At 38.4% G+C, this 15,825-nt stretch overlaps 1 protein-coding gene and 1 long non-coding RNA gene across 2 annotated transcripts; one reads left to right on the top strand and one right to left on the bottom strand.

Annotated features, from left to right (window-relative positions):
- The first annotated feature begins 1,053 nt into the window (after positions 1-1,053).
- On the top strand, positions 1,054-1,851 carry LOC145552328 (uncharacterized). The gene is made up of 2 exons (XR_014088337.1): positions 1,054-1,706; positions 1,780-1,851. It is a non-coding gene; the product is annotated as an uncharacterized LOC145552328 (long non-coding RNA).
- An 11,438-nt stretch (positions 1,852-13,289) lies between these two features.
- LOC103468066 (L-rhamnose-binding lectin SML-like) lies at positions 13,290-15,825 on the bottom strand. Its single transcript, XM_008414907.2, has 7 exons — positions 15,721-15,825; positions 15,431-15,484; positions 15,182-15,200; positions 14,924-14,986; positions 14,704-14,836; positions 14,499-14,602; positions 13,290-13,496 (listed from the first exon to the last, which is right to left on the bottom strand). The coding sequence occupies exons 2-7, from the start codon at positions 15,482-15,484 to the stop codon at positions 13,471-13,473; spliced, it is 399 nt and encodes a 132-aa protein (XP_008413129.2). The 5' UTR covers positions 15,721-15,825; the 3' UTR covers positions 13,290-13,470.

Genomic DNA, 15,825 nt, shown 5'->3' on the forward strand with positions numbered 1-15,825 from the left:
CCAAGTTGTTTCTCAGGCCTTGGGATTCTGGAAAAGCAGAGAGAACCATTATCTGTAAATGTGATGTGGATGTTTCTGCACCAGAGTCTGTGCTGCTTTGTCTGGGACTGGAGGTTGATAGCCTATTTAAATTATAACTGCAGAGGTTTCCTAGTCCAGTCCTCAAGGGCTACCATCATGCAACTTTAGATGCATCTCTGCTCAAACACACCTTGATCAAATAAACAATTTGTCACCAGCCTAATGCAGAGCTGAATAAATGCTGGTGAGGGAATTCAGACATGTTGGAGCAGAGATGCAGCTACACGTTGCAGGATGGTAGCCCTTGAGGACTGGACTGGGGGTCCCCTGGTTTATTCAGATCCACATAAGCATCAGCATCATGCTATATAATTACAAAAGGATTAAGATTTAGACATAAATATCTGGTGTGGATTGTGTGATATCTAATGATAACAGCTCCTTCTCAAAGACAAAATGTTTAAAGCAAACACTTAAGAAACATCAAAAGGTTAAATAAGCTTTAATAATCAGAAAAGAAGAAAAGCTGCGCCGTGTTATTCTGCACATTTTTTAAAATAGTGCCTGGAGTTTTTCTTTGCCTAATGAGTTCATTAGTCAAGAAAACCCCATTAGTCATATTTTAAAGGCTCTTAAACAATGCAGAGGTATTTCCAGACCCTCTGTCCGCACGAAAGCACAATCCTCACTTATTGCCTTTAGCAAAACCAACAAGTGAGTCTTTTCTTGACTTTCCAGAAATAACATTTAAATACCCAGAGTATTTTGTCCTCTAGTCTTGTTCTTATAATAAATGTGCAACAGGTTGCCTCAAACTAAGCAACTGTTTCTTGATTCCAACCTATTTGCAAATCATATTTCTGTTTTCAAATTGCATTTTTTAAACCGAATTCATGAGAAATTTGCTTTCAAGTAATTAGTGATATTTCTTTTTACAACATTATATTTTAGAAGTTTTTAACAATGTGGTTTTAGCAACTGTCTCAGCTGACAGAGGTTTTGTGGTTTTAGATTTAATTGCTGTCTGTCAGGGTCTGTTTGTCCTCCCCTCGTCCTAGTTTCTTAGTTTGTTTTCCTTTAGTTAGTTTTATTTCCACCTGTCCCTGGAACCACCACTTCTCAAGACATCCAGCAGATGTCACCCATGCTCCACCCCTGAGAAGTGTCCTGGTTCAACCCGGACACACACCTGCAGCTGGTTAAGAGGGCGTGGACCGGCGATATAAGCAACAGCTACACTCCGTCTCACCGCCTGAGTGTTTGCCTACTACGGTAACCAGCGTTCCAGAAAGAGGCCTTCTGTGATTACTCTCGTCTAACCCTTGTTGTCTCCCTCGCCAGATTCTCCCGCCGTCTCCTAGTTGTTTCCCGGAAACCAGCTGCCCCGCGTTCGTGTAAGTCTGTCTCCCCGCTGTGGATCACCTCCCTCCTGTGTGATTTCCCGACCCTGCCGGTGTTCCCGGTCAGAGGCCACTCCCTGTGTGTGTGAGCGTTATCCCCCCTCGTCGATCCCTCTCCGGGATTTCCCCTTCGGGACGCTACGGGCCAGGAGGCCCACGCCCGAACTTCCCGGAGGACCGCCTGGACGGATCAGGCTCCAGGCCGTGCCCGACATCAGAGCTACTATCGCTCGTCAACGGACTCTTGGCTCGCGCTCCGCTTCGCCCCATATACCTCCACCCAAAGTAAGCTCACCTCAGTCATTTCCTGGAGAAACTCCGCTGAGTTCCCGCTAACCCTGCTTTCTCCCGTTGGCAGTAGAAGAACCGGTCCGCCGATTCGGCTTCGCCACCAGCTCCCTGACTCTTCAATAAACATCATTGTTTCTGACTCGCTCTGTCTGATTGTGTTCTTGCATGTGGGTTCGCAACCTTAAAGCCAACATGACACTGTCTTTGACACAGTGGCATTGTCAAGTTTTAATTACAGGAATAACGCAGCTTTAGGTCCAAATCTTATTTGGTAGAACAAACTTAATGTGTCAAACTTTGTGGCTTTTTCAGTCTGGGGTCCCACAATGTTGAGCTTCACATTCTTTCTTTATCTGTGACCCTTTGGTTCTATTCCTGGATGTGGAGTTTCTTTCTGATGCCATGCAGATTCATCTTCCTCTTCAGAAGAGAAGTGTTTTTTCACATCTCTTGATAACATGAAGGTCTGGATGGCTTTGAACTTTTTTACATTTTATGAGAAAAAACTGTTCCACCTTGTGGTTTAATTTTATTGCTATTTTCGTATTATTGTTAATGCCTGTGGTGTAGTTTTGTATTTACCAGTCCAGATTTCTGCACAACTTAAACAGGTCAGATTAGTGAACAGCAGAGAGCATGCAAAGCTTTTAGCTCCACGTTTCTTTAACATATCTGATGTTCAGTTTCCAGTCAAGTTTATCTTTAGAAATGATTCTTAGAAATGAGTTTTTATGATCTATTTCAATTTTCACACCAACTTTTTGTATTAGAATTTCTGTATTTGATTGATAGTTCCCCAAATAACATTATTTATGCTTGGTTTAATTTCAAGGACAGTTTGTTTTCATCAAACAATTGAGTTTGTTAATGTATTTTTTTAGTTTTATTATTTAACAAGTGATGAAAACTGCTGAATTAACTTTAATCCAACTCCATCTCTATATGCCGATTTAATAATTATTTTTCTACTTCCTGTTTAGCCTCACCTATCAGAGGCCTTCTCTCCAGATAATATACTTAATCCCAGTAACAACATGTTTACATGCATGTATAAACCACATATAATATATAAATATGGGTGTATCACACACTGAATGCTCACATACAGAATATGATATGGTTGCATCAATTTGAAAATATGGGTTGATATTAATCTCAAATGTTAAAATTGCTGCTATAATCATTAGTCTACATCATATCTCATTAATATTTTCCTACCATAACAACTCCATGACAACTCAACCTCCCACTGACATGGCTCCAGTCAGGCGTCCCACAATGCACTGCATCACCATCACATGACCAAATAACAAATAAATACCACATGACCAACCTCATCAGCCCAGAAGCACAAAGGCAGCAAGATGGAAATAAACAGCCTGCTGATTCCTGCTAGCGGCAGGCATCTCCAGGGTCATAGATGAATATCAGTTACTAATATCAAGTCAGTTTCAGGTATGGGACAGATACAGTTTGTTTCCCTGCCAGTCACCATCTGCTCCCCAGGATCACCATAGCAACCAGACTCCTACACAACAATTTCAATTTCAAAAGTACTTTATTGATCCCAAAGGAAAATTATTTCGTTATTGTATACAGCCGTTGAAATCCAACAGCTACCATGACTTAGAGAAATTAGTTAACTTTACTAAGCAATCAACAAAATAAACCTTAGACTTATATTTATGAAGTAACAATTACTTACATGGTAAAAAAAACACACAAAAGACTTAATGTCTAGAATTACATTGCATTATTTAGAGATAAGCTCACTTGCAAATAGTAAGTTATCAACATATCTTTCACTGCACATTCAAAGAAGAAGAAGTGAGCAGCTCGATTGCTTGAGTTCAGCAGACAGAGGGAAACCTGCCTGCCTCTGTTTACCACTGAATGTTTGTTTGCTAATACTGGACCTCAACTGTTAGGTCCAGACAAGTATTAGAGCTACAGAAAAAGAAAATGTAAGGGGCAATATAAGTTCATCATTTTTATAAAAAAAAAAAATTAGTGTCTTTTTTTTCTTCAGTGGGCCAAATACTCCTCCAATCTTCTATTCAGCCTGGTGACTAAATACTAAGTTGCATTGTAAAATAAACTATTGGCGGTAAATATATTTTCCATACAGACCCAATTTGGTTTTGTCACCAAGTGTTTTGCTGTTTGTTGCAACAGTTGCCAACAACCTACAGGAGGATTTTGTGGAAGCCCTATAGTGGGCGGCTACAGAAAATGCTTTATCAAGATCTTCAGGGCAAAGAAGGAAGTGTTGATAGATCCAGACAGAGTTGGTGCAACAAACTAATAAAGAGGTAAGTCTATGAAAATCTTCCTTTGTTGTCTTTTCTAATAGTAAGATGAATTCAAAAAGTGATTGCTGTTTTGCTGACTTTTTTTACAGCAGCAATGGTTGTGTGACATCATAATGTTTGTTCATTTTCTAATCTACAGCTTCCAGCTGATATTACGGTTCCCATTCGACATGGCTACAGGATGTCAGGGCATTAACTGGAGAACCAGTTTAGCTCAGAGTGCTCTGTCTGTGAGAGGATCTGCAGTTTGGAACTAACTTCATGTCAATTTAAAGTCTGTTACCAGGTTTAGTTTGTTTAAAACACAAACAAAACTCTGGTTGTGTCAAAAACAGAAATGTTTTGTTGAGAATAAGTAATTCTGTTCTTAAGTAATAAGTAATCTAGTTCTTTAAGCTTATCGCATTGTTTATTTCCTGGTTCGGTAAAGGGGTCCTAAAAAAGCCACGCCCACAGAAACATTTGTTTCTCCCTGATGTTAATTTACCAGTTACCACCAGTTAATTTAGCCACCAATTAATCTATAACACTGGCGAGAGAGCGACAAACGCTGAGAGCATTGGAAGCTCTTTTCAAATGATAACAGCACTATTGCTGCTGCCGCAGGTGCTGAATGTGAAACCTCCTGTCTGACACCAGACAGAAGACCGGATCTTAACAGATGTTACCGGTCACAGAGCTACAGAACTGGTTATTGGATTGCACAGTCCAACCAGAGGTACATGTCATTCATTGTTTCATTTATGAATCTAAAATAGGCAGCAGCAGCAGCTCCTACAGGTAACTCTGTCCTCTTCCTCTGTTTGGTTCTCCTCATCTTCATCACCTCTTGTGATTTCTGCTTTTCTATCGATTTCAATTTGAAGAGGCTTAAAACCTCATTGCTGTTTTGACTGGACAGAGCTGGCACAGTTGAACATTTAGATGTCATTTACCCAGAATGTCATTTACCCAGAATGCATTGCAGTGTAAATAACAAGGCAATGTTTGTGTTGTGGATAATTTATCCTTCTCCATGCTAAGTTTTTCATGTATGAGTTCGAAGAAGAGTCAGTGAGTTGAATTCATGAATTCCATTTATTAACAGCTGGTCCATTTCTCATGCTTCTTTTTGGAGTTAGCACAACAAATGGCATCAAACAAAAGTTTTCCACTCCTTTTTTATCCTCTATCTAAGCTACACCCTAAAGAGGCCGATCCCTAGTATGTCTTACAGTCTAACCCTAGCTTTGAGGGCATTTCCTAACATGTAATTTCATCACATGTCAGGGCTTTGGACCCAGAGACCGGCTGCTGGCCCTTGATCCTCTGCATCCTCTATCAGAGACATGAGGATGGACTGGATAAAGTTCTTCACCATCTCCATGCTCAACACCGACAGCCAGGTCTTCACCAGATCCAGGCTCATCATCACCCAACTCACTGGTCACTTGACTGGCCTTGATGACCCCCGGGGTGGCCTGCTGGAGGCTCAAATGTTCCCAAACCATCTTCTGCAGCAATTGCATGAAGACTGAGATGAGGCAGACATGTAGCTGGCATTGTAGCTGGAGGCCAATTTCATGAAAATCAGACTTCCAAACAGCTGGGTGGGGTTGGTGTGGCTGGTTGCTCAGGTCAGCAAGGAGTGAACGGTCCACTTAAAGATGAGTTAAAGCAGCTCAACCCATCACGCACGCACACACAAACAAACACAGGCTGGACTGTCAGGGACTCCCAGGCCTTTTTCTCTCCACATTTCACTCTTGGGCTGTTGAATGATTAAGATAAGAAAAACTCCAGAGGACAAACTAATCTGGGTATTTCAATCTTATTCCTAAAAAGTCAAGAAGACTAACTTGGAAGTTTTGTTAAAGGCAATAACTCAGTGGTTCTTGTGTTTTCAGTTGGCATTGTGGATTTTATCCTTTAAGTTGATATTGTCTTTCAAACCAAATAATTTCAAGTTTTTGTAATAACCTTCTTTTTGTGGACCAGGTAGAAGGTGGTACCCAATAAAATTTGGAAAAGTGTACGAATTACAATGAGGTGCAGTACCAATCTGAAACCTTAAGTGGAAACCTTAAGTGATATGGGCCATTGCTGAAACTTAACCAGCACCTTTAAAATAGCTTATACAGTCATTTAAACGCATCATCCTTATGGGCACCAACTTTTAGTTACCCATGAGGGAGGAGGTCCCCATGATGTGACTGTGTAAACAGATTAAAGTCCCCATGATGTGATAAAAACAAGAACAGGTGCGCCCACACACATATACACACACTCACAGGCTGGTCCGTCATGAACTCCCAGGCCTCTTTCTCTCCACATTTCGCTCCTGGGCTGTTGCATGACTAATATAAGAAAAACTGCAGAGGACAAACTAATCTGGGTATTTCAATCTTATTTCTGAAAAGTCAAAAGTCACTGGTTATTTTTGCTAAAGGCAATCACTCAGGATTGTGTTTCTTGTGATGATGGAGGAATGTGTAAATGGCTTTGCATTGTTCAAGAGCTTTTTCTTCACTGAGGAGCTCAAGTAGATGAAGGAAAACTCCAAGGAATCTTTAAAATAACGTACAGAACTGCCAGGTCCACTTTACTTGTGACCAGGATGTGTAAGGGGAAGGGTTGGGGTCAGAATGAGGTCAATCCTGAAGATACTTCTTCACATTTCTGATTATTAGAGCTTATTTAACCCTTTGCTGTTTCCTATCAGAATGTTAACATCAGGCTTATGGTGTTAGTTTGGAAAAACCAGTTGGATTTTATACTGTTGCTCAACAAAACTGATGCTTTATTTTTCCAAAAGGTTTGCTTTAAACATTTAATCTTTGAGGAGCTCTTATGATTAGATATCACACCATCCACACCAGATATTTATGCCTAAATCTTAATCCTTTTGTAGTTTATAGCTTGTTGCTGATGCTTATGGGGATCATAAATAAACATAAACATGAATCTCCTAAATATGAACCTAATGTCCCAGACAAAGCAGCACAGGCTCTGGTGCAGAAACATCCACATCACATTTACAGATAACTGTTCTTTCTGTGCATTTCCAGAATCCCAAGGCCTGAGAAATGACTTGGTGATAATTTCCCGACTGAAATCATGGGCATAAATCCCATCTCATTATTGGGGGTGAACATAAACATGTCATGATCATGTTTTTGTGTATTTACTTTTAGAGTTTCTTTGTGTTCAGGTTGCTTCCTGTGTCCCGTCTCTGCGTCTTCCCCGTTGATTGTCTCCGTGTGTCTCGTTCCCTTTATTACCCGTGTGTATTTAGTCTCACCTGTTGTCTGTGTTCTTCATCAGATCCTTGTTTTACGTAAGTCTGTTTCTGTCTCAGTTTGTCAGTCGTATGAGTAGTCGTTCCAGTTTTCCAGCTGTACTGTTAAGTCCTGGTTAACTCAGCTCTATGTTCAGTCTTCGTGTCAGTGCTACTGGTAACTAGCCGTGTGCTATAGTTTTCTCCCGTGCTGCCTGTCCTGGACTGTTTTTGAGCATTATTATTCATTAAAACCATGATATTCATCATCTTACCTGGGTCTCGGCACCCTCTCCTCACCTCAACCACACCGATCCTGACAAAACAGGAACATTTCTTGAGAGCAATTTTGGGAGGTCAGCAAAGTTCCACTGAAATGTAATGGAAAATGCGATTTAAAAAGTTTTTAAACCACATTCAAGCTGCAGGACCAAAAATGACAAGTAATGCACATCAAAAAGTTATCAGCATGCAGAGAAATAAAACTAAAATTTAAATGTTGCTTAGATACAAGTTTTGTTCAGTCTGACTGATCTATCTCTGCTACACCTTTATAAAAATGTTAGGTTACAAATCCAAAAGCTTAAATGAGTAACTGCTCTTAGAAAAATTCATCATAAACATAGATTTATTGAAATTGCTCCCAATACAAGTGATAGCCTATTTAAATTATAACTTAAGTGACGTTATTTTTAAGCGTTTTTATTAGTTTTGTCATGTTGTGGATGACTGAGAACCAAGAAGTAGATATAAATGAATATCTTGGGAGTATCATAATTTAAAGCACCAGGGTTTATATAGAAAAATATTCAGATTTTATTTTGTGGTTTTAGAGGCTCTACATTGAAGACGGTGAGAAATAAAGGCATAAGTTTTTATCAATATATGTTCTCTCTTCTGTTCTCGGCTCCCACACAGAGCTGTTGGAAACTCTTCAGCTCCTCTCTTTTGTTTCAAACTCCATCCATCCATCCATTTTCTTCCGTTTATCCGGGGTTGGGTCGCGGCAGCAGCAGCTTCAGAAGGGAGGCCCAGAGTCCCTCTAGACTTTTCTGAGATTGAGGGGGTCAGAACCCCCCCAAACCCTCTTGGATTTACGCCTATGACTGGAATATCAAAGATTTATTTCTTCTCTCTTCCTAAATGTATTTACATCAAGGAATGATAAATAAACCTATATTTCAACAAAATGTATAGATATGTTGAAATTAATTCATCATTTAAAACAGCATTTTGTATTTACTGGGATCAACTTTGCATGACACTAAAATTTATCCACAATCTGACAGAACAGAGAAAAAGCTAATTCAGAAGAAATCGTTAGCTCCAACATGTTTTGAGAGATATTAGTAAGGTTTTAAATATTGAACTCATCCAAGAGTAAAATAACTGGGATTTCATAGAGCAGATAAAGACATTGATGGTTTATGATTCCTGTATAAATGTATAAAACCAGAGAGCAGATGGAGACGGCTGACAGAATCACGGTCCACATCAAGGCCAAGAATCTTTGTTAACAGAAAATCCCACCTGGCTGCTGCAGTCAGTATCTAAAACCCAACCAGGTTTTTCCATCCCAATATTTCAATCTGGTGTGACCTGCTAGCTTGGCTGATGGCTATGAAGGGATGATCAGTGATTTATCACCAGGAATGAGGAGAAATGGCTTCAGGTGTGACACACCCATCACCAACCTGAACTTCTGGTCAGAAAAACTCCACAGGCTGAATTGTTGAAGGACTAAAGACATTTTGTTCCTCTGTCAGATCATCAGTGAAGGTTTATAAAGCCTCCATTCCCTGGTTGAAGGCACACTGCTTCCAGTGAGTCCTGCTGCTGCTGCTTTTATTCTTCATCACAAGGTAAGATTTGACTGAAATATGGGAAATGTAAACCTATAGTTACATTGTTTGATTTAGTAAGATTTAAACTTACAAAAAAGGTAAAGTATCTTACTTAAAACTTTTATGTTCATATTTATTAATTAAAATGTGCCATATAGTTCAGCAGATTGTTGAAAATATTTCAGAAAATCATTGAGTTTTTCTTAGTCATATCTCAGAGTAACTGAATGTTTCCTATTTTCATACAGATGAAATTCATCCTTTTTACTTTGTTCCTTTGTGGATTCATCCTGGAAATCAATGTGAGTGAAAACCTTCTCTTCTCTTTGTGGTTTGAATATCTGTTGTTAAAACATTATTTTACTGGTTTTATTGAGCAATTATTTTTTTTTATTATTAATTTATTTATTTTGAACAGACAGAAAAGACAATCAAGAAAAACAAAAATAAAATAGCATGAAACAACGTAAGAAATGAAAATGTAAAACAAATTATTCTGCCCATGTGACATGCAAATATTACATTCTGTTCGAAAAGGAGCAGGTAGAAGATATAATATCTTATAATGTCCTACCCCTTTCCTACTTATAGTTTTCTTGTCATTCAGTTGTTAAGCAGATTTTAATTTGATGCTTTCAGCTCCAAGAAGATTGAAGTAAAAATCCTCTGTCGTTTCCATTTGTGATTAATTTTTATTTCTTGTTTGTTTTTTAACAGGCAGGGCGTGGTTTACAAAAACCAATAGGTAGAGTTGCTGGTTTTAGCATGGAGACAAGATTATTGAATCTACAATAATGAAACATACATTTAGCTTTAGATCATGGATAGCTGAACTTTTAGGTGCCTTAATATTAATATGATCTTCATTTCTCATATGACAGAATCTAGATCATTCTCAAAAATAAGGTCCGTTGTGGCATGTGAGGAATCAATGGCTGGATTAGTGTGTGGTAAGGTCACTCACTGGTTTTACTGGTGGTTCTGGAGCATTACACCATGAATACATTCAGTTTTTCAAAATTTCTTCTTCTGTCTTCCAACAGAAAATGAGCCTATAACTGTGATCAGTGCTAAATATGGACGCAGTGATCAGACGACTTGCTCCAATGGGATACCTGAGGACCAGACAAAGAATACTGATTGTGCTACGAGGGCAAATTTAGTGTTTCAGAGGTACAGAACTTCAGTCTTTCCTAAAGGCTTTTCAAACTGGACATAAATTAATAAATCCAAGAAACATCAAGTCACAATTTCTAGAAAACTGACTTTGATCTGAATCCACAGATGTGAGGGGCAATTTCTGTGCCCTGTCTTAGCCAGTAGCTCTGTGTTTGGAGATCCCTGTGCCGGGACCTACAAGTACCTGGAGGTGAAATATATTTGTGAATGTGAGTTTATGATCTAACTTTACTAAAATCTTTCTAAAATTTAAGAACAATATTGAAAAGCATTATTGTCACATTGGTTTTATTCAGGTGATTTTAATTATATTTATCTTAAGAAAACTTAATCAGTAGCAACTTAATTTACCAGGTTTTTAGCCTGATTAACAAACCCAGATATTCAACTGGCACTTTAATTAACTGAAATAATTTAGCGTTTTTTTTATATATCAGATTCCATTTTTATTTTTCGTTTTCAGTCATTTTTTAATCATTTATATTTATTATATTAATTTATATTTATCACTTATATTTATTCTATATTTATTATTTATACTTATTCCTTTTTTGCTTATTCTAGTTTTTCTTTGTTTCTTTTTTAAAATAAAAATTTTTGCATCACAGAATAAACTAGAAAATGTCTGAAGAATTTTAAAGGGGGTCTGCCAAAGCGTGCCAGTCGGTTGGAACCCAGCGTTCTAATGCTGCAAATTAGCATCAAGGTTAATCTTAGCTAACATGTAGTTAACAGCATGTTTAAAATCACAAGCATGTTGACTAACATGGACTTACTCCATTCAGTATACTAAACATATCTAATAATTAAGAAAAATTAGTTAAAGCTTTTCACTAGTGGGGGGCAGTGAAATGCTAATGTTTGTGCTAATGGCAAGACAGTGCACTAACCTGAGAGAAAAGGATAGTAAAAGACTAATATTGCACCGACTAAGGTGGTGCACTAACCTGAGAGGAATAGAGGCTTTTAGGGTGTATTCTGACCAACAGAACTAGAGTTCTGTTGAAAATTTTTTATATTCTTAGTGTTTAATACAGTTAATCTTATGACGTGAAAATAGTGGATTGAGCAGGATTCCTTTGGATAACATCTTGGAGGGCCTGCAGAATAGAAAGTCTGTTATCAGGGAGGAACCGCGCCATGAATTAACTCTGGCACACAGGCCTGTCTTCAATGAGCAGGCAGTGAGGAGACATCTCAAGTCATCTCCCTCAGAGAAACACTAAAACCTAAGGACAAACAGACTTACAACACATAATACTTTTAATAATTACAATTTAATTAGTAGAATACCATTTAGTTAAAATTAACACGACTTGAACTAGTCTAATTTGTAGTTTTATATTAAGGTGCTTCAGAGCGAAAACGTGACAGGATAAAATCAGGCTCTCAGCCATTCATTTTCATGCTTTTCTCAAACATTTCAGAGCTCAGCACACCATCTCTCTCTCTCATCGCTGCTTTAATGTGAGTGAGGTGCAGATATGAATCTCAGTACTATTGGAGACAACAAATAGCCCTCTCATACGCTTCAAATGGTTTTCAAATACGTCTCACGGTTCCTGAACGGGAAGGAGTTGTTCGGACTGCTTTTTTTAGAAAAACTGACTGGGTGTCTCACAAAGATAGCATTCATTCTACACCTCTCTTTCTCACACACACAGTTGGCTGAGGGCTCAGCTCCTCTTTAGAACTATATTGATGGCTGAAGGTTAGAACTACAGACATGGTGGAACTGTCACTTACTACAGAGGAGGGCTGAGTTGGCAGTTAACAGAAAACCATGAGCCCTAGAGAAATTTTTAAAACATTTTACGGGAGCAGGCATTCGGTGCGATATCACGTCCAACATTCATACCAATAGATCGATTTTTGCAGGCGTGAGGGCGATTTCAAAATTATATTGGGGGTCAAAAATCCACTCTGTTTCTCACTCTAACAGTTGGTGTCAGTTACACTATGCGTTTCGGCAGTTGGAAATTTTCCTCTTTTTTACGCTTTTTACGTTGCCATCATAACTATGATCCCCAATAAAATAATATTCCATTCTCGGCATCGAGCCAAATGTTTTGATACCATTTTTGGGGGGGGCGCAAGAAGCAGTACGAGCCACATGTGATGGGAGAAAAATAAATAAATGAAGAGACATTCCTTTAGGTGTAGAACAATAGGTGCCGTCCATGCATTACATGGAGGCATTGACATGCCTTACTTTGCAATGCTTCTCTTATGTAATGCTATGGCAGGCCCCAAATATCAGGACTTGGACTTTGGTTGCCATGGTGATCCTGTGGAGCAGGTTTTGTCCAAACTCTGTAGTCTGGTTAAAACTTTTCCCTCATCAGCTTTAATGTTCGAGTCCAGCTCAGTAACACAGTCAGTAGCACTAATGCCTTGCAGCAACAAGGTTCTGGGTTGGAATCCTAGAATGGGTCTTTTTGCATTTATTTAGAAAGAATACATTTTATTTTTTAACCAAACTCAGAAAACCAGACTTGACTCTCCAGAGGTCTTGCTGCAGGTTTAGAACTGGTGATATTTTACTTTCTGATGTCTAAAATGCATTCTGCTGAAATGATATTATTTCCATGGTTTCAGTTCCAATTAGAACTGTCTGAAGCGACCATCAGATCTGCTGTGTGAGGATGAAATGCATCATAATCAGTAACATCTACAGACATTGTGATCCACTGATGTGCAGCTTCATCTCTCTTCAGTGTCTTTCAGTTTTCTTGTCATTTTATTTGTTTTTCTTCTCCAATCTTCATCCCTTTTGCTTTTATTCCTATTTTTAATCTTAAAAATAGTCTTATTTTTAATAATCTTAAAAACTAAATTATTTAATGTAAGGCCATGTACATGTTCTTCTTTGTGCTTTTTGTTTTATTTTGAGTGAAGCATTTTACAAAGAGAAGCAGTTGGAGAGAAGGGCTATCTTTAAGGCTGATATAACAGGAAGGAAAATAAAGAGATTTTCAAACTATAATCTGAGTTATTACTTTATTTATCATGTTTAATTGTAATTCAGGTTATTTTCTGGTAGATTCTTGAGGAAGCTAAGATCCTCCCAGGTTTGCAGCAAGATGCTGCAGATCTTCTCTCAGTCTGTTGGAGCAGCAGCATCAGAGCCTTCATCAGCCTCCTGATGAAGAAGGAGACGTCTGCTTCTATTTTGGGCGTGACTGGGGAACCTCTGGACAAGATAATGATGATGATGATGATGATGCAGATGATGATGAAAATGATGATGCACAAAGAATTATTCATAAAATCAAGAAAACTATGGACGACCCTGACATCCCCTTCAGACTGTCTTGGGAAGAGTGTATTCAGTCAGATGCTTCTTCAGATTTGCTGTAATACAGACTGCTACAGGAGATCGTTCCGGTCAACAGCCATCAGCATCAATTTGAATTAATGACTTTCAGCAACAATTCATTTCCCCTTGGGATCAATAAAGTATTTTTGGATTTGAACTCAGAAGATTGGAACCTGCTGTTGATTCATTCATAGATATTTGAGGCATGTGGCTCTAGATTAAATGCTTGATGGGTTGAGCTGCTTTCACTCATCTGTAAGTGTTCTCTACAAAGGATGCACCAGTTGGTGCATCTTAAAATATGTACTTCTATGTACTTGTTTTGTTAAGTGCAGTCGGTTTACATGCTTTTTGAAGTATTGATAGCTAATTAGATTTTACAGTGTAGATGCTGATGGCTATTGGAAGAAGAGATCTCTTGTAGCAGTCTGTATTTCAGCGAGTCAGGAGAAGCCTCTGACCAAGACAGTCTCATGAAGAGGACAGTCAGGGTTGTCCAAACCTGAAGAAATAATGTGTTTTATTCTGTTATGATGAATTTTATCTTTTAAACAAAAAATGAAACAAAGGAAGCAAAAGCACAATAAACAAATATGTAAATAAAAATAAAAACAGAATTTAGTACAGAGTACTTTTTAAAGTTTAAGGAAAAAAATAATTATTTTATATTTAATTAATTTTCCAATTTAATATCCTGCATTTGTTAATCAGGCTAAATAATGAATAAAGCTGCTACTGATGGCTTTTTGTTTAGAAAAGGCAAAACATTAAAATAAGCAGAAAAACATCCATAAAGTTGCTGTTTGTGCTGCACCAAGTTTTTAAAGCTGTTCCTGTTTGTAGACAGATTTTAGTGAAGTGAGAGCCTGAACTCACCGTAACAAAGATATTCCACCTCCAGGTACTTGTAGGTTCCATAGCAGGGATTTCCAAACACATAGTTACTGGCTCTGACTTTACACCACTGTTTCCCGTTGCATCTGTGGATTCAGACCAAAGTCGGTCATTTTCCTTTCTTAGACCTCATTCACTCATTCACAACCAGTTTGATAAACTTTCAGGAAATACTGAAGCTCTGTACCTCTCACCAACTTCCTCTCTGTCTGTGTAGCATTCAGTGTTCTCTAGCTGGTAGGCAGGTCTCCCAGCGCTGCAGGTCTTCCAGTCCCAGCGTCCGTATGTAGCACTGATCACATAGATGGCCTGACCTTTTGCTGCCAGAGCGAGGAGGAAATGTTGGAAACCTGAATGTATTCATGGTGTAATGCTCCAGAACCGACCAGTGAAACCAGTGACCTTACCACAGTGGAGTCGAGCCACTGCTCCCTCACATGCCACAAGGGATTTTCCCTCTGGGAGGTCTGCTGCATATGAGACATTCAGATCATATTAATATCAAGTCCAGACACCATGATCTAAAGATACATTCATGTTTAACAGTTTTAGATCCAATAAATGATGAACGTTCAGCATCAGCCTTCATGCCCAGCTTGTCTTCATACTAAAACCTGCAGCGCCACCTTGTGAACTCAAAACACCAGAAAGATTAAAGCACAAACCTTCTGATGAACTTTTTCCCTGTTAATCAAAAGAAACAGACATAAACAATAATTACATACAAAAAACTTTGTCTTCAAAGATTTTAGAGCTGATTGAAAATAAAGTTATCATCGTTTATCTGCTGTTCACACAGACACATTTCAGTGTTTCACTGCCTGTTTCACAAAATAAAGAGATAAAAACACTAAAAGTAGATTTTTAACAACTGATTTTCTAAACAGCAAACAGAAGAGAAGGATTTCACTCACATTTACTTTTAGGACGAATCCACAAAGGAACAAAGTAAAAAGAACAAATTTCATCTGTATGAAGATAAGAAACATTCAGTTACTCTGAGATATGACTGAAAATATTACATAATTTTCTAGATTTTCAACAAGCTGCTGAACCAAATAATACATTTCATCCTTCAATGTGAACATGATGGAAACATGTTTTCATGTTTCAGAGAATCAGGACCAGATTTGATCATAAAATATATTAGAAGAACAGAATTGTAGGCAGGTTTTCCTTTTGGGTTTGTTGAGTCAAATCTTACCTTGTTGTGATGAAGAATCAAAGCAGCAGCAGAAACCAGATTGACTGGAAGCAGTGTGCCTTCAACCAGGGAAAGGAGGGTTTATATCCCTTCACTGATGATCTG

This window comes from Poecilia reticulata, chromosome 7 (genome assembly GCF_904066995.2).
Source record: "Poecilia reticulata chromosome 7, P_reticulata-male-v2, whole genome shotgun sequence".
Lineage (NCBI taxonomy): Eukaryota > Metazoa > Chordata > Actinopteri > Cyprinodontiformes > Poeciliidae > Poecilia > Poecilia reticulata.